The sequence below is a fragment of the Heliangelus exortis genome, chromosome Z, assembly GCF_036169615.1.
Source record: "Heliangelus exortis chromosome Z, bHelExo1.hap1, whole genome shotgun sequence".
Taxonomy (NCBI): domain Eukaryota; kingdom Metazoa; phylum Chordata; class Aves; order Apodiformes; family Trochilidae; genus Heliangelus; species Heliangelus exortis.
Genome location: NC_092454.1, coordinates 13,367,986 through 13,391,284, shown reverse-complemented (window position 1 = coordinate 13,391,284; position 23,299 = coordinate 13,367,986). Strand labels below are relative to the sequence as shown.

The 23,299-nt window shown below is 36.2% G+C and overlaps 1 protein-coding gene across 7 annotated transcripts in view; it reads right to left on the bottom strand.

The window, feature by feature from the left end:
• Window positions 1-3,362: 3,362 nt before the first annotated feature.
• The window catches only part of NIPBL (NIPBL cohesin loading factor), a 147,700-nt gene continuing 127,763 nt past the window's right edge, over window positions 3,363-23,299 (bottom strand). For 5 of the 7 annotated variants that reach the window (XM_071730991.1, XM_071730996.1, XM_071730994.1 and 2 more), the window contains 18 exons: window positions 22,067-22,201; window positions 20,902-21,000; window positions 19,719-19,772; window positions 18,563-18,671; window positions 17,922-18,058; window positions 15,237-15,377; window positions 14,843-14,936; window positions 14,580-14,734; window positions 14,223-14,313; window positions 11,500-11,673; window positions 10,755-10,945; window positions 9,890-9,997; window positions 8,440-8,640; window positions 7,824-7,970; window positions 6,228-6,523; window positions 5,750-5,924; window positions 4,979-5,164; window positions 3,363-4,379 (listed from right to left, as the gene is read on the bottom strand). In XM_071730991.1, the coding sequence (XP_071587092.1) occupies window positions 4,014-4,379; window positions 4,979-5,164; window positions 5,750-5,924; window positions 6,228-6,523; window positions 7,824-7,970; window positions 8,440-8,640; window positions 9,890-9,997; window positions 10,755-10,945; window positions 11,500-11,673; window positions 14,223-14,313; window positions 14,580-14,734; window positions 14,843-14,936; window positions 15,237-15,377; window positions 17,922-18,058; window positions 18,563-18,671; window positions 19,719-19,772; window positions 20,902-21,000; window positions 22,067-22,201 (2,859 nt within the window). In that variant the 3' untranslated portion in view covers window positions 3,363-4,013. Of the gene's footprint in view, window positions 4,380-4,909; window positions 5,165-5,749; window positions 5,925-6,227; window positions 6,524-7,823; window positions 7,971-8,439; window positions 8,641-9,889; window positions 9,998-10,754; window positions 10,946-11,499; window positions 11,674-14,222; window positions 14,314-14,579; window positions 14,735-14,842; window positions 14,937-15,236; window positions 15,378-17,921; window positions 18,059-18,562; window positions 18,672-19,718; window positions 19,773-20,901; window positions 21,001-22,066; window positions 22,202-23,299 lie in introns of all 7 variants that reach the window. The other 2 variants (XM_071730992.1, XM_071730993.1) reach the window with 2 other exon arrangements.

Below are 23,299 nucleotides of genomic sequence, written 5' to 3'. Positions count from 1 at the left end.
TGATCTTAGTATTGTGAGCAGAGTGAGAAAGGGATCAATGAAATGTATTTGTATTCTAGGATAGAAACTTGCAAGTTTCAACTTGAAGGGGTCCAAACTGAACTCTTAAAACATTTATTTCAAATAAATTGAAATATGAAAATACTATGAATTTATTTGTATATAACAATAACACTTTAATATTTAGTCAAGGAACCATGAAATCTAAAAACCTCACTACTTACATTAAGAACTTGCCCATTACAACTCAGTACTTTAATGGTCAGGTGTCAAATTCTCTGCGGGACACAGGAATGCTGGTGGGATTTTGAGGTGGCTTTGCAGTGAGTGGCAGCAAACCAGGATCCAGGGGACCTGTGCCTTGGGCTCACGGTATTTCTAGGTGTGTTGGGCAGGTAACAAAAGCATCCTGAACTCAGCTCCATTGGTATCTGTCTGGAGATGGGCCTTAGACTGAGTTAATTACAGTAAGGATCCACGGAACCGACCCATTTATCACCCCTGAGCCAGCTGAGCGGGTGGGCAGAGCATCCCTCCCGATGCTCAGGTAGCACCAGGTGAGTCAGACCCCATTACAAACTTCTTCTGTCATGAGCCACATTTAAGAACTATTTTGTATTCCAGTGCTACAAGGAATCTCATGTGAGCATGGATGTTTAGCACAACCTGAGTATTCCACAGTAACAACATTCTCTCTAACTGACACCAAAACATCAAAACATAGGCTCGAGTTTGACTCAAATTTTGACATTTTTAAAGAGCTGCATGGCCACAACTCACTAAAATACTTATGCTGAATAATGCCCATGCCTACTTTTATATGTTAGAGTTGTTAATATAAGCAACAAAGAAGAAAAAAAAAATACAAAAGGGGATTACCAAATAATTAAAAAAAATACTTATTTATAATTAAAGATTTGTCAGAAACTGTTGTGAATTTCTTATGCTGCAGATAATGAAAATACTCAGGAATTATTCAGAAATTTTACAGTACTGAAGTGGAAGATTAAAAATAATGTCATTCTTACTTGTTTAGATTGTGGAAGTGTCTGTGATTTCTTAAAGTACAATATGGCTGACATTAATTCTGAAAGTTTGACAATACCCTTTGTTATGTAAGCTGTTCATGTACAGAACCTGTACTCACAGGGAGAAAGCAGTAAGAATAAAAAAGAAAATGAGTATATGTTACAGTTACAGATGTAAAAATATGTAGCCATACAGTGAAAAAATACTATAAAGCTATGTCAACAGAAAGGAGTAAAATTCTGGATCAATGACTGCACTGCAGCACTTCTCTGAAACAAAACAAACCAAACCAATCCTTTTTTTTAGCTTTAATGTATAAAAATCCTTATCTTGCTATGTGCTGTTGCCAGTAATGTTGTTCATGTTGGTAGAAGCACAGCTGCTACTCAGAGGCTGAGCACTGCACTGCTTGCAGCTGCATCCCTGGGCTTTCTGCTTCAGACCACTGAACAGCATCAGCCCATGGTACAGGCAACAGGAATATCTTTTCCCCAGCTGCTACCTTTTCCAGCAAGTAATATGAATGCTTGTGACAGGCAAAACAAAGCTAAGTACCACTCTAGTTGATAGAGAAGATGAAAATTCAACTCCTTACTAGTGAGAATCTTACTCAGTTTCTTAAATAGCCTAGAATTAATTTTGTATGGGCATATTTATATTACAGCAAGCAGATCCCCACCAATGAGCACGTATGACTTTGGTATATTACACAATATAGAAATGGTCCAAATCCCCTCAGCTAAGACGACTGTAGACTTAAGGTCTCTATTGTTTAATTATTTTTTTCTGATTGAACAATTATGAAACAAACTGCAATTAAAAACTTTCTACTGGGAAAGCCACATGACCAGGAAACAATCTGTTTATGAACAAGAAAGTAACTGTATTGCTTATTAAAAATAGAATGCTTTTATATAAATAGCATTTATATAGCTAACAGACTGTTTTAAACTACATATGTACGAAATTCTTGGGTTTACCATTTGGGTGTTTCCTTGTGAAGCATTTTCAACTCTTCCTAGTACTAAGATGTGACATGGCATACAATCCCATTTATCAGACTATGAATTAACCACTAATAAAAGCTTCTCCTGGCCCTGAGAACTGTGTTATTTCATTGTTTGCTATAAAAATGCTGCTTCCAGAGCTGCAGAGGACTGGCTTCTGCTTTCTCTACTTCTCCCTACTTTAGCAACACCTATCTTAGCCCGAGCAGTGTCCTTTCCCAGTGAAGAAAACAGGAACAGTGGAAACGAAAAGGTGCTAAAATATTTCTGGTCAGAAAAATCCCAGTGATGAAACAGTAATTCCCATAGGAACAATTACTAACTACATTCTGAGGAGTTATTAATCATTTCAGTTTAATGTTTTTGTTGTACAAGAGAATATTTTAGAATACTGTTACTATTCCTCACAACTTAAGTAACTACTAGAATTCAGCTAGTTTCATAAAAACAGCCTTTTATCATAAATTAGATTCTAAAAGAAACACAATCAAAATATTAACTTACTGAGGAACACTTGTTTTAGATCAATACATTTGAAAACACTGCAGGGTTTAATAGTCCCCTAAAAAGTTCAGCTGTTTTAGATTTGTTTCTGTTTGCAAGTATGCTGCTTTTCTTGCTCTCTGGGAAGGTGAACTGCTTATGAAAGACTGTGGCAATGCAGCTGAAGCATATGCTTCTGAAAACTTTCAGCAGCGTTTTTTCAATTTATAAAATGTGAAAACATCTTTCAATTAGTAAAAAAAATAGGCTAATATACAAACATTTTTGTTTTAAAAGTTATTTTGTGAAGGAATGTAGTGTAATAACCCAGACTCATACCCATTCACTCCTCAGATACAAGTAACTATCTGCTCTTGACACAAACCTTTTCTCTGTGTTAGCCCAGAGAAATGCATCATACATGGCTGGTTAGCCCAAGCAGAACAGTCCTCCAGCTTTCCCCAAATTTAAACTATCATAAATTACCATTTGGACAGCATTAGAAAGAAACTGAAGCATACAAGGAATAAACTATAGTTTCTTTTTATATCAAAATGTACTCTTGAAAATGTGTTTGGCACAGTGCTAAATCATATAGTTAATACTAAATATTGCAGGATACAATAAAACCCTGGAGTTAACTTGTGTTTACACCCTTTAAGGGATAAAAATAAAAAGATACCAATTATTCAGAAGTCAGCCTATACAAACTGTATAAACAATATTTTATGTCTTGTTTTGAAAACCACTGATAATAGTAAATTTTACACAAAAGACTGCAAAATAATATAAATGGATTTCAACAGATCTTTACAATAAGAAATTCAAATGGAAACAGACAAGTAACAAAGAGAAGTAAAAAAATTTATTGCAGTATTCATTCCACCAGATTTGCTGGGGATCCCTTTTCTTGTATTATTTCAGGGTGACCTAATACATCAAAATCTACATTTACAAAAACTCCTCCTGCAGATAGGTCATAGATACTGCATGCTTTTTTTTTTTTTGCTTTTTTTTTTTTTTTCTTTTCTTTTTTTTTTCTTCAACAGAATAAATTATATATCCAGGAGATTCTGCCATTTTACAGCCTGGAAAAACAATGCTTCCCTGGAAACTGGGCTAAGCTAAAGAAAGCCATCCGCTGCTAGGTTAAACTCCAAGAACACTTTATTAAGAACATTAACAGACTAATTTCCAACATTCACTTGTTTATTTTTTTTAAACAGAAAGTTTTTTTCAAGATATAAACAATTTTTTGTTAAACTATAATACAGTGGGAGTAAAAATGAACTGAGAAGTTTCTGCTGCACAACAGCGAAGGAAGCTCCCACAAAAATGTTTACCAAACATTTCCTTCTTTTTTCCCGCGTCCCAGGTTCCATTCTTACTCTTCATTTAACTGATTTTTTTTTTTTTTGTTTTTGCCAGAAAGTTGGTATTTCAAGTTTTTCTGTTATTTCAATTCCTGTAAATTTGGCTGCATGTACAAATTCATTAGCTGGAAGTTCCATCCTTGGCGGCATACAGCGATCGTAAAGTCTGCACAACTTTATTAGTCAGCTTATTAGCACTCGTTAGAGCAATTTTTTTGTAAATAATGTCTGACTCTTTAATAGTGTCTACCCAAGGCACCAGTTTGCGGCCATCACGGCGCTTAGCCTCAGTCCAGGAGCCACTGTAGGAGCCTGCCATCCACTGAACACTGAAGCCATTGCTGGTTTTCTGTACTACTCTTGCAATTTGTGGTCGGTCTTTGTACTTTGGACAGCAAATAGCGATGACATCCATGACATCAACACTTTCATTCATCTGTGCTGCCAACTCCGTAGAGTCTGAATTTCGTTTTGACCTTCTCAATGACTAAAACATTGGGGGGAAAAAAGACCAAGTGTTACACAAAAGAACTTTAGTGAAATTATTGCTTTTATTGCTTTTAATCCCTTGACGCCGGGAGTTGGGATTTCCCGGCACACATTCCATTGCCGGCAATGAGACGCACCGCGACCGCCAGCGCCAAGGGGTTAACATATCCTTGTAAAACCACATACTCTTAATTTGTACCCGTGTCTTTATCTCTTATTGATATATAAAATTATATATACACATGAATCATAAAGCTACATAAAAACTTGGCAACAATAAAAAGGATAACACACAGTACATTCCAAAGGAAAATTAATAACTTTTTATACTGGATAAATCTCATTTTCTAGTTTGTGTTTTTTTTTTTTTTTCTTTTTTTTTTTTTGTTTGTTTGTTTTTTTATTGTCTTTTCTGTTAAACTTTCTACAAAAGTTGTATAAACGGTTAAGTAGAGAATCTCTATCTACAAAATGCTTTCTTTCATGTGGATTACATTACTTGGTGTACATTTAATATAATAGACTGACATTTATAAGCACATAAAAATCATTTTACGTAATACGCTGCGAAATACGTTGACTCCTCCTCCGCCTCACCCCTGAAGTGCCTCCTCCTCTATCCTCCCCATCACTTTCATCGTCCTCTGTCTCAGCTGCATTGTTTTTAGGGCTGCCTCCTCCAAGCAGCGAGGTAATTGCTTTGTTCCGAGCATTTGTGCTAGCTGACACCTCTCCATCTTCTTCCTCTTCATCAGGATCCAAATGTTCCATAAGGAGCTTGAACTATTAAAAAAACAGGTTAGTCCACCATGTAACTTTAAAAACAGATTATTTGTAACACACTAGATGAAATAAAAAGCAAATGGCAAGGTAAAGAAGCTGGCTAAAACAAGCTGCAGACAACAACAAGCTTGAACAGATTTATGTGTTTTCTTAGAAACTTCTTACTTTCCTCTCCTTTTTTCAGTAGATAGGTGAAAGCAAGTTTTCTCCAGTTGATATTTGAGGACTGGGGGCAAGGAGGAGGTAAATACAAGAGATGCAGTCTCTTATCCCATGATGGAAACAGCCAGCGATAGAGCGAACCAGTTATATGGGAGAGGTATATAAGATGGGTACCAGAAATTAGAAAACACTCCATACAGATTAGTATCCTTTAACTGGTTCTGAAATTTATAATAAGTCTTTGAAAGACAGTCCTGGAAAACATCCTGACAGGAAGTACTGAGCTACCAGTGTATCAAGTCGGATTACAAGGGACTTAACACTGGAAGTGTTCATCCAATACATCAGCACCTACTTTCAAGTTTATACTGTGTCACCATGCTGGAAAGGAATTCAGGTTTTCTGCAAAGCAGCTTTACTTACATCTAAGTACTGTTTTACTATACTCCTCTTTACTTCTTCAGTGATCTTGGAATTAGCCATATCACTCCGCAGAAAATCCAGAGTTTGTTTTGGATGGAAATGTACTCCTGTCTTCCTGTTTATTGCCTTATCATAAACTTTTGCAGATTCAGATGGAGAGTATTTCTGAATTTTGCTGTTTAGAGATTAAAAAAAGGGAAGAGCTTTTTAATGACACCGCAAAATAATTTCAAGGAAAAGCTTTTAAAATTTTCAATATAAGTATACATACAATATTTTAATAATTCCATATAAACCAGACATCCTATAAGAAAGGATATCATTTCTTTTCCTAAACCAAAAGTTTGTGCTTTCTCTATTACACTGGTCTGTTTCTTAAACAACTACTTACAATCAGCTTTTAAAAAAAACTTGCAAATCTAATACTTACAAAGAAACAATTAGGTAACAAGACGACCTATTTTCTAAATATCCTTACCTATCAGAGAATCCACAGAGGTTCTTTAAATGTTGTTTCAGCATCAAAAGTAATAGTATGCCTTGGGAGACATTGGCAAATTCAATTAAAGGAGCTGAATTTTCTGGTAAACATTTCATCACAGCATTTATATCATTTTCTTCATCAGAATCTGAATCAGAGTCTACTCTTTTCCGTAACCTCCGAGGCTTAGAAGCTTCCTCCTCGCTGTCACTCCCACTCCCACTGTTACTGTCACTCTCAGTCTCCTCATCTGATGAAGGTTTTATTTCCTTTTTTTTGTCTTTCACCATTGACTGCAAGAGAGAGAAGTTAGCACGAATTCCAAAATTATAGTACTATCATGTACGTTTCTAAAAAAAATCTTTCCAAAATAATTGCTCGCTTAACTTAGCAAGAATTTTATGAACAATGTTATTTATTTATAACTCAATCATCAAAAATTATTTATGGAAAAAAGATGGTGAAAAATTAATGCAGTGCCCATTTTTTGTAAGGTTGGTATAGAAGAAACTGAAGCAACTATTACTCCACACTGGCATGTTATTCTTAAAAGACTGCTCAAGCTCGTTAACAGCAACAGTAAAATGCAGGAGAATGCCAGGAACAAAGAATCATGAATACTGCTTTCCTTTTCACAAATTACACTGCTGCCCAGAGAAACCCTCAGGTGATCATTCATAGTATTAATGGTCAGTTCTACAACATGCAGAGATACAGAATTCCACATGTGTATTATAACTTCATACAGTATGATTTTTTCTGACATAGATTTTAAGATGTTCTAAGAAGAATCTCATCCTTTCTGTGATGGATGCTACACACTGGTCTCCAATCTGAAGAAGATTCTGTCTCTTCTTAGCATTTTAAAATTTGTCTTTAGTAGGGCTAGAATTCAGAGCAGCATACTTTGAAGGCATCAAGTCTGACTTGCACTTACTAGTCAGACTGGACATTCTAGAAACAGGTTTGCTTCCTTACAGTTTGCACCTTCTACTGTTAAAGCTGTCCAAGAAATGAAGACACTTAAGTCTTTAAGAAGCAGAGGCCTTTCAGGGTTGTGTACTGCCATAACAACAGACACTATACTGTTACTCAGGTTCTTACATATTACCTTCAGAAAAGACAGACTACGCACTCTTTCTTTGAAAAAAAAAAAAAAAAAAAAAGTATTTTAAGTTTCTCAGGCATCATGAGCAACTGCCATCAGCTACTGGACAGCAAAAAAACCCCAGCCAGATGGACTTCACTACTAAAATTACATGAACAACCACAATAAACTAGTATTTCATGACAGTTCTGGGTTCCTGTGATTTCAGATGCATCCAATTTATTATTATTCTTCTTCAGCTATTTCAGGGAATAATACAGATTTGACAGTAAGATCTCAAACTTCATAATTACTTTTAAATCATTTAAGCAGTACTGTAAGGAAAGTTTGCAGATGCAGGCCAGAAAAGAGTTGCTTGTTTTTAAATACTGGTTACAAATTAATGCTACTGGTCCATACCAATAATGCTACTATATTCACTGAAGAATTGACCAAAATATAGAGAAGCTTATGTTGCCACCATACTAAAATATATACGGACATACCTCTTTAAATGACTGTAGTAGGTTACTACCAGAAACTGATAGTGTAATGTCTATATGATGCATTATGAACAGTGGCTCTTCCTGTGTTTGGTAAGGAAAACAGGCTAGATTGTCTGCTATGTACAAGAGCATATTCACCTCTGTTTTCTGGAAGTTGAAAAAAGAAAAAAAAAAAAAAAGTAACCCATGAGTACAAGTACAAATATCTTAGACTCAGACACTTACCCTGCATTCCTAACATCCTGAAGCAAAACGAGGATGAAAAATGTTATCCTATGTATCGCCCTTCCTCCCAACCCCACTGTAAACAACACATATATATGCAAAATTTAATCATACCTGAATATATATCATTTCTGATTAGTCCAAACTGGGTATAGAAAGGTACAGAATGATGCAGTAGCAGATGCATTCTATTATACAGGTAATATTATATTGGTAAATATATTGCAAAGCAAAACAAAGTACATTAGGGAAATAAAGTTTTCAATAATTCACGAAGATACAAAGAAAGAAAGAAAGTGTTCAATAATTCATAAAGATAGATGGTAAAAGAAGCATTTAAGCTTGCAATGCAACCTAGTTTCTTTTTAAGTGAATGAAGTGTGATGCTTACTGCAGTATCATCAAAGAGGTTGAGTAAAGAAATTAGAAACGCTCGTCTGTGTTGACGGTTCCCTCGGATCATGGAGTACAGGTGTGAGCAGAGTGCACTGGATGATTCATCGTGTCTAAAACCTCTGACAGGGTCTTTTGGGCAGGTATTAATCGCCTGTTGTACCTGGTAAGACATCTTCATGCCAGCCACTGCTTTCATCTGAAATGGAAATTTGTTCATTTTTATTTAAGCCATTGCTTTTAAAGCAGTAAAACTTACTCCTTTTAAGTGGATGCTCACCTAAAGTGTAATTTCAAAAAACACACTTGAGGCTATACTACCTTTTGAATTGGAAAGCAGATTTAAACAGAACTTGTGGCAGCACTTCACAAGGCATTCTGATCTCTTTCTCTGTAAATCTGTTAGAAACACACAGCTAACCTGTTTACCTACTGCAGCCAAGTATTCTGATACAGTTTTCAAGAATACTGAAGTGTTTTCAGACATGAACAGAATATTTTACAAAATGCATATACTTCCTATCGCTTGCAGCAAAACAAATGACAGAGTACAGTCAGTAAAACAGGACTAATAAACAGGGGTGTTTGCCTATATCCAGTAATTTCCAGCTGATTCTGCTTACTTTAAGGCTCCTCCTCTTGTTTCAAAACAAACTGAGTACCTAGTTAGGCTGCATTTCCAGCTCTCCTCATTACATACCTCTGCTGTTCAGCAAAGCTGTCTCTCCATCTATATGTTCTCTCTGCTACCCTTCACCTACAGGATTTAGTATCTGTTTGGATGTCACCAGCTGTGCTGTGCTCCAATGCCAGTGCATACAAGCAGACACAGGAAAACCCACAATGCAGCACAAACACTCAACTTAGACTTGGGCCTTCTCAAATGAGATGATGCTTCAGCTCAGTTTCAGATCTAAAGCAGAATTACTTGCACTATGCCACAACACCTCAAGTTCTCACCTAGGCCTCAGATTTTCCTTTCAACATGATCCCTCAAATATAAACAGCTTCCCATTCCCCTTCTGATTAGATTACATTTATAAAGCCTTGATGTCTTAACATTCTAATACAAACAAACTAAGGACTTGTACTTTTACAAGGGTTTTTTTTCCCTCGTCCACTGATACAGGAAATTCATTGCTAAACATGATGATATGGCCATCCTTACCTCTTACCAAATCAATACTCTTTATTACTCAATGAGGAAAGTACTGCTTTGAATTATAAATGAAGGGACATTTTAGCCTAAAAGAGACACTTCAAATTATTATATCCTTTCTAACATTAGAAATCTCTGAACAGGAGAGTCGAGATAATCTTTACGCCTGCTTATAGTTACTTTTTATTCATCAGTTTATACAGTTCTTCTGCAGCTGGGGCATATTCAGGTGTTAAATCACTAGAGAGCATAACAGTATTTTGTAAAATGTTAAATTAGAATTACTTACGTGAATGAACCCAGCATACTTTTTGTCTATTTCCACCAATTGCTGGTCAGCTTTATTTCGCATAGAGGGCTCTGGATCTGTGCCCATAGCAATTAAGTACGGCACACACTTGAAAAACAAATGAAATTATTATTCAGGGTCACTGTACCTTCTCTTTCTCAGTCCTTGTTCTTCTAATACACTATTGTTTGTGTTATGAACTAGGATAAGTAATCTCTATGCAACTTACTACCTTACTCCTTTTTGCAAGCAAATAGTACAGAATATGCAAGACACCAGTGTTGTGAATGTTAGAAGTTGTGTTTGCCTTTCTCTCAAACTCTAAAGCCAATCTATAGTACAAAAAATGCCATTTAAAAAAACTAAGCACACCATGACTCATCACTGAAAATGGACAATGGCTGTGGTAAGTAAGCATAAAAGCATGTAAGCAAAGAATAATGGAGATGATGACTGAGGTTCTGACATTAACTGGGGAATTCCATAGTATTTGGAGGACATGGGGGTTGAGGTGGAGTCAAGCTTACACATTTTTCATGATAAAAAAAAATCAAATTAAGAAAACAAGTTGGCAAACACCTGAAATTTATAACTGAAATACGCTCCAACATACATCTGTACATGCTTTTTAGGCACTGGCTGGGCTTTACATCTTGATCCAAAAATAGAAAATGCAGCATTTGGAATCTCACTGGCTAAAGAACATAAAACAGATTTCAAAACATGCTTTCTGTAAAGGTCCCTTGCTACAACAAGAACTTACTGTAGCAGAGCTGGAAGATAAAAAATGGAAACCTACGTAGCAAGTGAGAAAGCCTCTGAAAACCTGAATAAGAAAAACGACCATCATAAAAGCCTACCATACCTGAACAGGATGGATGAGACCCTGGTTTAACGTCAGTGCAATGACATTTAGAGCAAAGTGGCGAACACTGGACTGGGTATGAAAGAAAGCCTCAAGGACCTGTTTGAGATATAGCTGCATGATGGAACTACTCATCCCTGAGGAAATATCACCCATTTCTTTCAGGTCTTCCTGTTTTGCCACTTTTTTCCCTGTAAGGTGGAAAAGACAATAGCACACAGTATAACCATTAATTTGTCACTATTTCATGCATGCTGATATTTTAAGCTTTACGATACATACACATTTCAGCTGTCTTAGAATGTGTTTATGATCTCATGAAACATGGAATAATCTGATGGTGAATGTAAAAAAGCCTACAGAGATATGACTTCATTTGAAGTCTTGTACCTTAATAAAGGTTTCTTATTTTAAAAACTACTTCTGTTTTATTTATTATTCTCTGCCTGCAAACTAACCTTAGGGGAGATATTGACAAAAAGTATTACTACCATCTCTGAAGTGGTTATGCATTCTTGATTGCATCCAGGATCTGTATATATTGAAAGTAAATAACATACCTGTTGCATGTATATACCAATGGACACAATAAATTTTTGAAAATTATTCTGAGATGCTTTGAGTACAATATAACTGATCTGGTAACAATCATAAGTGACTCAGTTAACATATATATATATAGTAATTGCATGCACGAAAGTTAGGTTTTGCATGCCTCACTAGCACAGAAGAGCCCAACACTTACAGTCTCTGTCTGCCTGCTGCATACGTGTATCCTCCTCCTGCAAGTATGTCTGGAGGTTTTTTAACACCTGGATTTTTAAGTTTACTGAACAGTTCTTATCTGAAAGAATGCTGTTGTACAGAGTCTTCACTTCCTGTTCAAACATTAAACTTGGGTGTTGTATAAAAGCAAATCCTAAAGGGGGAAAACAAGAGGACATATTTAACATTATTATAATCTACAACTGTACAGAAATTTATCTCCACCTTTTTCTAGATAAACAATTATTTCTTTTCTACATAGAAACTATCTGCAGCTTGTAAGGAGTTCTATTAGCCATGACAGGGCTATTAACTATAACCCTGTCTGACATAAAGGTGGGGTGTCAACCCAGGGCAGCAGCAAAAGGAAGAGTTATACAGGTCTGGAAGAAAGTCCATTGTAGTGGCCTGCATCTGAATCAATATGTACTCTCATGAGAACATGGGAGGAACACTACTACAAATTACCTATTATTAGTTAAGGAAAACATTCTGCTGCAACTGTGAAAAGTAATTCACGTGGAGGCAAATGTTGAAAAGTTTACAAGTATCACAGGCTAAAAGAAAAAAAAGCAAACAAACAGTGAGCACAGTGAAATTTATACCTCTTGCTGTCATTATTCATATACCTACTAAGGTTTTCTCTTGAAAACTATCTGATGCATTCCCTCAAGACTACATCTGTTGGAAGACATACACGATAGAAAGGGTTTTAGCTGCAGCCTTACCCTTGTTAAGGAACTCATTCTTACTCTATATTTCATAAACTTTTCGTCATTAGTGACAGTATATACCATTTTACATCACACATTCAGAAATGCTGTTGACAAACTAATAATAAAAAAACCCCACTAATGGGAACATACTATCCCAATTTAAATTGCATTTAGCTAATTGATTTTTTTTAAAGACTGTTCATGAAAAGCAGACATTAAATTTATTTATCACCACAGGAAACTAAGGTTTTGGATGGACACACAAGAAATGCATGAACATAAAAGAAGAATGGGAGGAAAAATGAAAGTAAATAAAGTTATGTAAAAGTAAAGTATAAAAATATCTCTAAGAAATGGAAGACTGAGTAAAGTTTTTAAAACTGGTTCTATGTACACAGAAAACAAATGGATGACAGGGAGGTGATCTGAGACTGCCAGCATGGCTTCACCAAGGGAAAGTCTAGCTTGATAAATAAAACTGGCCTGTTATGGTGGAGTGACACCAGTGGACACAGGAAGGGCTACAGCTGCCATCTATCTGGACTTGTGTAAGGCCTTTGACATGGTCTCCTACAACATCCTCTCTTTCTCAATTGAAGAGAGATTTAATGGGTGGAATGATTGCTGGACAAGGAATTGGATGGATGGTCTTAAACAGATAGTGGGCCCCAGTTCCATGTCCAGATGGAGATCAGTGACAAGTGGTATCCCTCGGAGGTCCATAGTGGGACCAGCATTGTTAATATCTTAATCTACGACATGGACAGTGGGATCAAGTACACTCTCTGTGTACTTGAAATCTGCAGATGACACCAAGCTGAGTGGTGCAGTTGACACAGTTGAGAGACAGGATGCCATCCTGAGGGACCTGGGCTAACATTAGAAGTAGTTCTATAAGTATAAGGTTCAACAAAACCAAGTGCAAGGTACTGAAGCTGTGTCAGGGCAAACCCTGGCACCAAGACAGACTGGTGAGTAAAGGGATAGAGAACAGACCTGTGGAGAACTACTTGGGCTACTGGTGGATGAAAAGCTGGACATGAACCAGCAGTGCGCATCTGCAGCCCTGAGAGCCAACAGGATCCTGGGTTGCATCAAAAGAAGTGTGGCCAGCAGGGCAAAGGAGGTGATTCTCCCCCCTCTGCTCTGCTCTGCTCTGGTGACACCCCACCTGGAGTACTGCATCCAGCTCCGGGGTCCTCAGCACAGGAGGGACATGGACCTGTTGGAGCAGGTGGGCCACAAACTCAATCAGACAGATGGAACACCTCTGCTGTGAGGACAGTCTGAGAGAGTTGGGGTTGTTCAGCCTGAAGGAGGGAATGCTCCAGGGAGACCTTACTGTGGCATTTCAATACTTAAAGGGGGCTTATAAGAGAGACGAAGACAGATTTTTTTTTTTTTATTGGGGCCTGTTGTGATAGGACATGGGGTAATGGCTTTATACTGGAAAAGGATAGATTTAAACTAGATACTAGGAAGACATTTTTTACCATAAGGATGATGAAACACTGGAAGAAGTTGCCCAGGGAAGTTGTGGATGCCTCATCCCTGGAAACATTTAAAGTCACATTGGATGGGGCACTGAGCTACTTGATCTAAGTGAAGATGTCCCTGCTAATTGCAGGGGAGTTGGACTACATGACCTTTAAAGGTCCCTTCCAGACCAAGCAATTCTATGATTCCATGAAAAAAAAGATTTGGAGTAATAACATATTTGCCTGTGAAGAAAACAAAACACTTCTTCATTACTTTGGAAATCCACTGCATTTTTAGACTTGGGTCACACATTGAAAGGCATTCGCTGCCAAAATATCCACTCTGCTGCAGACATATGCAGCTAACAACCCTTTGACAACTTTTCTATAGCCAGTTCTCAAAGAAAACATGCAGTAAATTCTCCTGCCACTACAGAAATACATACATTCCTGCTGATACACATAGATTGTTACTACAGCATAATAAAAAAAAACTTTGTATTTCTTACCAAGGCCAATAATTGCTTTTGTCTGTACTTCTTCATCTGAATGCTTTGTAAAATACATCAGCAGTTCAAGTACTTTATCCTTAATGTTAACCTGAGCAAATTAAAACAAAAAAAGAAGCTATTTGAAGCTGAAAATGATGGTTTTAGTCTCTTATAAAAAGCATATATATCAAAAAGATAAGGAGAAACACAGTCATACCATATGGCCTTAGCAAAGCCATATATATAAAATTCAAAAGCTGTATCGCATGCATTATGAAAAAAATACATACCTAGGACTAAGAATAATGTGTTTTCAAATTAAATCGAAGTATTCAAATTATCTAAGACATGGAGAGTAAATACAAGTTATTTTACCTTACTGTTGCCCTTAAAATCTTCTTGATCAAAATCAAAATGCCGACAGAGTGCTCCAACAGTGAAAAGTGATCTAAGGAGTGCTGGTTTATTGGCAGTTAGTATTGTACTATTGGGGTCTTCTTGGTGTTGACTTTTTAATTTTGAAAGTGCACCTACAGTAAGACAAAATTTTTGATCGATGTTTAATTGTGATGTACCCCTAAGAGAAGATTTGTAGCCAAACCTGAAAAGTTACAATTACACGTCGTGATTTTACTCACCATAGTATCTATTAAAACAAGCCCATACAAATTTATAATTCTGGGTGACCTTGTTCACAACAGACCCAAGACAGCTCACACAATGCTGAACAACCTAGGAGCAAGAAAGAACAAATTAATTAAGGTATTTAAAATTGAGATTTTTGTGAAGTTATGTAGGAAAACGTTATGCTGAACTAAAACTAATGATGTAACAGGTGTAACATCCATCTCCCAGACTCCTCGGAAAACTCATTAAAATACAGCAACAATAAATACTTCAGTAAACCAAGTACACTGCTTTTTTTATAGCTTAAAAGTTATCTTCATAATAAAGACAGACTTTCTTTAAATCAAAACAATTTTTTCACAATGTGAAGTGGAATCAACTGAATGGCAGCAATTAATAGTTTACCGTCATGCCATATTTGATGATGAGTTTCATGAGGTCTTCCTCAATAGTGGCAAGAAAGGTCTCACTTGGGTGCTCCATTAGTGGCACTACAAGCTCTAAGATTTTTGCAACATTGCAGATCACCATGAAATCATTCTGGGTCTGAAACAATAGTGTTTATAGCATTAAAATTTTCCAGGCATGTTATCTATAAACCAAGTGTTATCAATATGCACTGACAGTAAAAAATAATATATTTAGTGAAAATCTAAAATAATTTTTATATACTTTATATCTGCTATTAAATTATGTATTATTATGAAACCTAGTTCTGTTTTCTACACAGCAACTGAAGAAAAAAACTCTGCATAAGCAGAAATTCACCCCTCACCAGGGCTGTGACAGACCTGAAAAATTTGGTCCTAGTATTTTTTTTGAGTTCTACAATAAATATAGGAACTCCTTTTGGTACATGCACAGTAGAGAAAACATAACACTTCAAAAGAGGTGTCAGCAACAAAATGAAGTTGTGCTATAACTCAATCTGCCTTAAGCAAAATGAATACAAATGTATAAATTACAATTAAAATAATTATGTTTGCATTACTCTGACTTTGTACATAGGTAAGCAAGAGACCTAAAGAGAACATTTATCCATTAAAGATGCTTCCTGCTAACAATGGACTTTTTTTGACAAACCAAGATTGCTAATAAGGATAGGATAATTCCCAAATGCTATTATCAAGCTATTTAACATATTCAAGCTGATGGTGCAAATTCTACAATTCATCTCAACCTGTATAAACACAAAACCGACGTAAAGCCCTAAAGGCATCTCAGCAAGTAAAGAACTGATTAACACTTTCCTATACTGTTTGATTAGAAGCAGCTCTACAGAAGCAGTCTACAAAATGCTCCAGGGCTAAAAACTGGAAAATGCTAGGCTATCACTTTACAATCTAAGATGCTAACAATTACTCTCAAGCCTGTCCTGGACAGCTGATGTAATGTATTGCTGCCACCCACTCACTCCTTGAGCCATAGCTGTATGATCTGGCTCTGCTCCTTCTGCCAGATCAGAGGTTCATCACAATGTGTTCACTAAGCCAACTCTTGTGAACAAAATGGCAGAGAGCATCACAACATTTCAGAGGGGGACCACTTTAGCAGATGAAGGAGGTTTTAGAATTATAGCTCTCTACCATTTTTCTGAGCTAAATGGCCTTAAACAAACATTAGAGGTAGGAAAGTGAGAGATGAAGTATGGAAGAGGAGGGAGCAGGATACTTCCTTCTGATATATTTGCTGTTTGTTAAAACACACTGCCTTCTGGAACTATACATTTAGTCACATGCTAAATATTAACTGCTTTTCAGACTGTGATTATGAAATGAAACAATTTTAAGAAATTATTGCATAACAGGTGGAAAAATGCATTTTAGTCCTCATGGGAAAGAGGCAGCACAGGCTCCAGTTTCATTTGGCTGTAAAATGTTGAGGGTGAGGATCAGCATCTTAGAAGCTACAGATGTCATCAAAAGGACCTACTGGCTTCAGAGGCTATGATCTTAGTCTCCAGATTGGCAAGCAAGGGACTTGATGGATGGACTCCTCAGCAGATAAGGAATGGGCTAAATGGGTGCACTCAAGGAGCTGTGGCCAAGGGCTCAATGTCAATTGGAGTCCAGTGATAAGTTCCTCAAGGGTACTGGGACTGATGCTGTTTAACATCTCCATCGGTGATGTGGACAGTGGAACTGAGTGCATTCTCACCAAGTTTGCTCCTGACACCAAGTTGTGTGATGCAGTCAATGCAATGGAGGTAAGAAAGGCCAACCAGAGGGACCCTGACAGGCTGGAGAGGTGGGCCCAAGGCAAGAACATTAAATTCACTAGACCAACTGCAATGTCCTGCTTCTGGGTCACAGTGATCCCAAGCACAAACAGTTTGTGTGGAGAATGGCTTGAGAACAGCCTTGAGGAGAAGGATTTGGGGGTGTCTGCTGAAGAGAAGTGTGCTTGCAGGCCAGAAAGCCAACCATGTCCTGGGCTGAATCAAAAGAAGTGTGGCCAGCAGATCAAGGGAAATTCCCCTCCTCTACTCTGCTCTGGTGAGATCCCACCTGGAGTACTGTGTCCAGTTCTGGTGACCTCAGCTTAAGAAGGATGTGGGAGGGAGTCCAGAGATGGGCCATGAAGATGATCAGAGGGCTGGAGCACCTTTCATCCTGGAGGAGAGCAGGCTCTGGGGAGACCCTAGAGCAGCCTTCCAGTACATGAAGGGGCCACAGGAAACCTGGAGAGAGACTTTTTATGTGGACAGGGAGAGTCAGGGTAAGGAGGACTTAAGAAGAAAAAGTACAGATTTAGATTAAATATGAGGAATCAATTCGTTAGAGTGAGGGTCGTGAGACAGTGGAAAAGGTTGCCCAGTGAAGTTGTGTATGTCCCCTTCCTGGAAGTAGAGGGGACAAAGCCAAGTTGGATGGGGCTTTGAGCCACCTGGTGTAATGAAAGGTATCCTTGACCATGATGGGAGGATGAGGACTAGATGATTTTCAGTCTATGACTCCATGAAGTAAATTTATAATAAAAATAAATCTAATTTTTATTTTCCCACATTCAATTTCATCAAGTATAAAAGACAGCCGTTAGCTTCCATGCTTAATTATCTGGGAGAAAAAAAGACTGATTTTCTCTACTTACACTACATTTAGTGGTCAGGTATGGCTGCATAGTCATGGCATGTTTGACCATGAGCTGGGGCCTGATTTTGCTGAACAGGAACAAAGTGGTTATGCAAGCAACCAGGCGACCAGAATTCACACCTTTGTTGTCAGAATCTGCAAAAAGATCAGAAAATCCAAAAAGTGTATTAAGTCCAAGTAACATTTGAGCATCAAAAAACATATAGGTTAACTTCATTACATCTCTTTCAAGATAAATACCAAATATTCTTATTCTTAAGAACATAATGTGTTAACATTTCTATGTGATCACAAAATACACACAAAAAAAGCTAAGATGCTTCAGTGACATCACTAGTTTTAGAACTATTTATTTCTGACTGAACACTGGCTCAGTCAATGTTTCCTACTAAAACTGTACAACATACTAATGCCAAAAAAATGGACATATTTGTTTTGGAATTTTAGAAACTTTATTATAATACAGTGCTCAAACGTTTGTAACAAACTTAAAAGAAATTATTCATTGCTATCAGTTTTGTAACAGGAATTCTGTAACAGTAACTTTTTCAAAAACAAGACAGGCAAGTTTTTGAACCAGTGTTACTGTGTAATATAAAATCTAATGGACTTCAGCTATTGGTTTGTCAACAGTATTACCTGATAAAGATTCCTCGTATTTAAGAATGTGCTCAACCAAATTGTCAACAAGTTGAGTACAGGCTTTCTTCACAGGTTTATATGAGGCATCCTCTTCTGACTTCAATAACTGTAGCAGATGAAATAGAGAACGATTCAGTATTAAGGTTGTGTTCATTTACGTTAGATGTGGTTTGTAACTATTACTACAGATACACAAGGATATTATAACAGAAGTATTTATTTAACTTCTCCATAAAAGTTACAGACTGAAGAAAAAATTCAGGGAAGTAAAAAGTCAAACTAAAATCCAAGAGAGGAAAAATTAACTGCCATGAAAAAAAGAGAAAAGTTCTACTGATCTTTGCATTGGGATGAAAGCAGACCTTGTGCTTAATGAAATAAATCAGGAAATAATAATGTAGCTATGCTTGCCAGCAATAACTAAGAGGAGTTAGAAGGACTCTAAAGTGCTTAGGAAAAAAGATGAAACATAGTTTATACACATTTTAATCAGTTAGCCTTCCTCTGTATTACTTGGGACACTGAAACTGTGCTCATGAAGATATTCCAGTATCTAGGAAGGACTGAGACTATACTATAGCCTTCTCTTCAGTGCAGGCATTAAGAGGCTATGGCTTACTTGGCTATCTGTTTCACGGCACCCCAGGCTAAAGTAAAATTAAAAAAAAAAAAGGTTTTTTTGCATGAAAATTTACTACTGCATACAAGATGTGGAGAATGATACGACAGCTTAAGAAGTATTAACAAAGTGAACTCAATTATTAGAAAAAATCAGAGTAAAATATAATGTATAAGTAACACATACACTAAAGACTGAGTTTTTCTATAAACAGTGTAACAAATATAACTGATATGAAAGTATGCATCTTATGTCAATGGAGAGTATGAATTTGAAAATAAACAAATAAAAACTCTCCTAAACCCAGAAGTATTTTTAAAACAGATCATATGGAAAGGCAGAAACTGATGTCAGAGAGAAGAGAAACTGTCCTAATGAAGATTAAAGAAAAGGTCAGATGTTTTATGGGCATGAATTTAATTTGTCTATGGTAAAGGAGTGCTCTTGTAATGCACCATCTATGTGGCTTAGTACCAAAAGAAATTTTCAAAGTCTAAGAATGATTGTGTCATATATTCAAAATTCATTACTTACATTTTGAAGAAGCTGTTCAAACCAATCATACCCTGTATCTCTACAAGCTGCAACCTAGAAGTATTTTTGAGAATAAGCTGGTTAATAAAGAAGGCATTGGAAGAAAAATTATTTCAATCCAGATGTCTTAAAAGACCAGTAAACATGCACTGATATGCACTCAGTACAATGGTTTTATACCTTTGTAGATCAGACACTGTCTTCTGCATTTGAAAATTAGTACTCAGCTTTTAAGCGACTCCAGAATTTGCACTCCATGTAACACAAAGCCTATATGTTTTACTGGAGACTGCTGGCACCAACGTAAACCAAATTTTGGGTTTTGTAGAGCATTTTGTACAGATTAATGAAAAAATAGAAGCCTGACATATTAAAAATGAACATGTTCATATATATGTATTTATATAGATATTTTTAGATACACAAACCAAGCCTTCAAAGGTTTCATGTGTTATGATCATCTCAAAAGTCATCAAGAGTAGAATTTTCTGAACAGAGAGTTAAGATGAAGTCAAAGTGTCTGACTTCACGGTTTGAAAAAGCACACCATTTTGTAAAAATACTGAAAAGGAAAATTATATTTAAACCTACAACTATAAGTAATGAAGCAGGTATTTTTTTTTTTTTGCTATTTATGTTTTGGTATAATTGATATTAAACCACTTTCTCAGCACAGTGATTTTACATATACATTTTCACTACAAATTTACTATTTTGGAGACATACTACTTAATTTGCTGCTCCCAAAAATCAGATACAATTATACAGATACTAGTTTATTCTGAGAGAGAACATGATCCTGTTGAAAAACTATTTGAGGAAGATTTTCTTTTTCAAGACAATTTCTGAGCTTGGTTTAGCTACATTCTGCTACGAGCAGTTCCTGGAAACTGCTAAATATAACAGAAATTTGTTGTATTTTAGCTGAACAAATATTTTATACAACAGAAATATCATATGGTCTGACTTTTTATTCCCAGCAGATTAGTGAATATTTAAATATTCCTACAGCCTGTTCCATAATATGAATAATTTTGGCATATATTCAGTGCCAGAAGATATTAAAAGAAAACCATCTAACAATTAAATTAACATATTCTAAAAAAATACAGGTATTTTTTCAAAGATACTAACAACATGATGAAATCTTGCACACAGCTCAACCCAAATTTGTTTAACATACCACATCAGTGATGTTTAGGATTTTCCTTGTCATTGCTTCTTTGTCATGGTGCAGAGTTGGAGTAAACCAGAGCTTCTGGAATGTCTCATTTACTAATTTCTGAAGGAAAAAAAATCTAGCATAAATAAATAAACAAACTTATCTTGGTACACAGGCATTACTTCTAATACATCCATACATCAGAGTTGTAGATCAAGCATGCCATTTCATACAGAATTATTCAACTTAGGTGAGACTATTGTAAGAGATGACACCTGATAAGAGACCCAGATCTTCTTTTACTGGAGTTACACTGACCTCTTGGCAGCTTTCAGCAAAATGATTAGTGGGAACTGATGGTACAGAAAATGGAGTTATCACCTTTCTGCAATAATTTGCATTCCTCAAGAAAACACTGTACCCTAAGAAGCTGACAATTGAACACAAGATTATCATTTATACAGTAGAACTAGAAGCTATGGCAGCTTCCTTTGGAGTTTTCAAACTGCAACAAGGAGGGGGAGAGAAGCCAAATCTCTCTGCCCAAACACAGAGGTACATGTGCTTCCAGTGTTTATGGATGGAGGAAAAACTGGAATAGAACAGAAGTGAACAAAACTATTCCCAAATTACTATTAGGTATGTGTTTTAAGAAGCTCTTCTCATCCATGGAAAGATACAAAAATACAGTGAAAATAAATGCCCCATTTTTTCTAATGTTAACGAGGGCAAAGAACAAAGACATTTCCTTTACCAGTAACACCTTGGATCCATCTGTTCAAATACTTCTTGATTGACAGTCTTCTCAGAAAGCCACTTGGGATTAACGTATCCAAGTGGTAAAAATATATGCTGCAGCTTTAAGGTTGCAGATCTCAAATCCTAATGAAAGTGTGATTTAAAATTCCAGTGTGCTTTACCAGAAACAATACTTGGAAGGATAAAAAAATAACTCTAGAAAATAACTTTTAAAAATCTTTTGACTGAAGAACTTGAAGAAAACAGAAGATAAAAAGAACCAAAATCAAGTCAGAGAGCACTTTATAAAGCTCTTAAAAATTACAAGTGAACAGAAGTTGTAAATATTACAAAGGAGCAATGCAATAATTTTTAATGTTTTTTTGTCAAAACATGGAAACATGAAAGTAACGCTAATTAAAATCCGGAACAGTTTGTTTCATTCTACCTTAATGCCTTCTTCATCATTGACTCTCCGAATCATCTTCACACACATCTCTGTAATTTTGGGAAATGTAGGTTGTTCTATGCAGATATCCCTAAGTATCTTTATGACTCTTTTTCTGACACTGATACCAGTATCCTGTAAAGAAAAAAGTATTACACTCTTGAAAACAAATCACAAATATGTATTAATTTAGGCATTATATGAATTAATATTTGATGATCACATGGCCTGACTTACAAAATTTACTAGGAGAAGGCAGCTATATTATTCTGAAGTTAATTTATACAAAAGGTCAGCATAAATTGTACCACTTTATTTGCAACAATTCTAAAGGTTCTGCTTGAGTCCAAAGAACGGTGAAACACTTCCTCCATTTATTCCCGCCCATCATGATCTTGCAAATGTGTAATTTCACACTTCCCAGTTTGAGAGCTTACAAACTAGATATGATGATGCTTCAGCTACTTTGTTGGGAGACAGAAGATTTTGTACAGATCTTATGGCTAACATATATGCAGCAATTTTTTCCATTTTCCTTAGACTTAGTGTAAGGAGATGGATGAGGAGGTTTACTTCACATTACCTTAATCAAAACCTGTTAAACCTGAATGTCAGAATGAACTGCTTTTCCAATGCTCATATGCACATGAAGCTACTTATCTCCAAAACCCTTTAAAGGGGTATATAACTCTAGCAAATAAGTAACATTCGTCTTCAACCTTGACCTAGATGGTAAGAGATGTGGTTATCTTACAGTTAAATTAACACTCTATTTTATCCAAATGCCCACACAAAAAGCCTCTAATAATAAGCCCTTTTAAAAATTAAAAATAGCATGGAAAAGTGGAGTAGTTTAATCTCCTCTCTTTTGAATTACAAACGTCATCATTAGATTACCGAGTTGTAGATCTTTCTTCATCACCCATACTACTGCATTGTCCCCAGAGACTCATATACCACATTTCAGATGTACGGTTTCCTCATTTCACCTAATTTGTGCCTTCATAATGGAATCCAAAGGAATATAACCATGGTTCTGACACACTACAGCTTTCATTTTGATTTAACAAACCCTGACTGGAAACAAGTGATGCACTTTATAAGGCTGGTCTTAAAAGCCTGATGCTCCCCATTAAAATAGTAAGATAGATTTTACTCTTGGATTATTATTCTGTATTATTAAACATATAAACTCAGTTTAAACAACAAATTTCAAAACCAATTATTTCATCA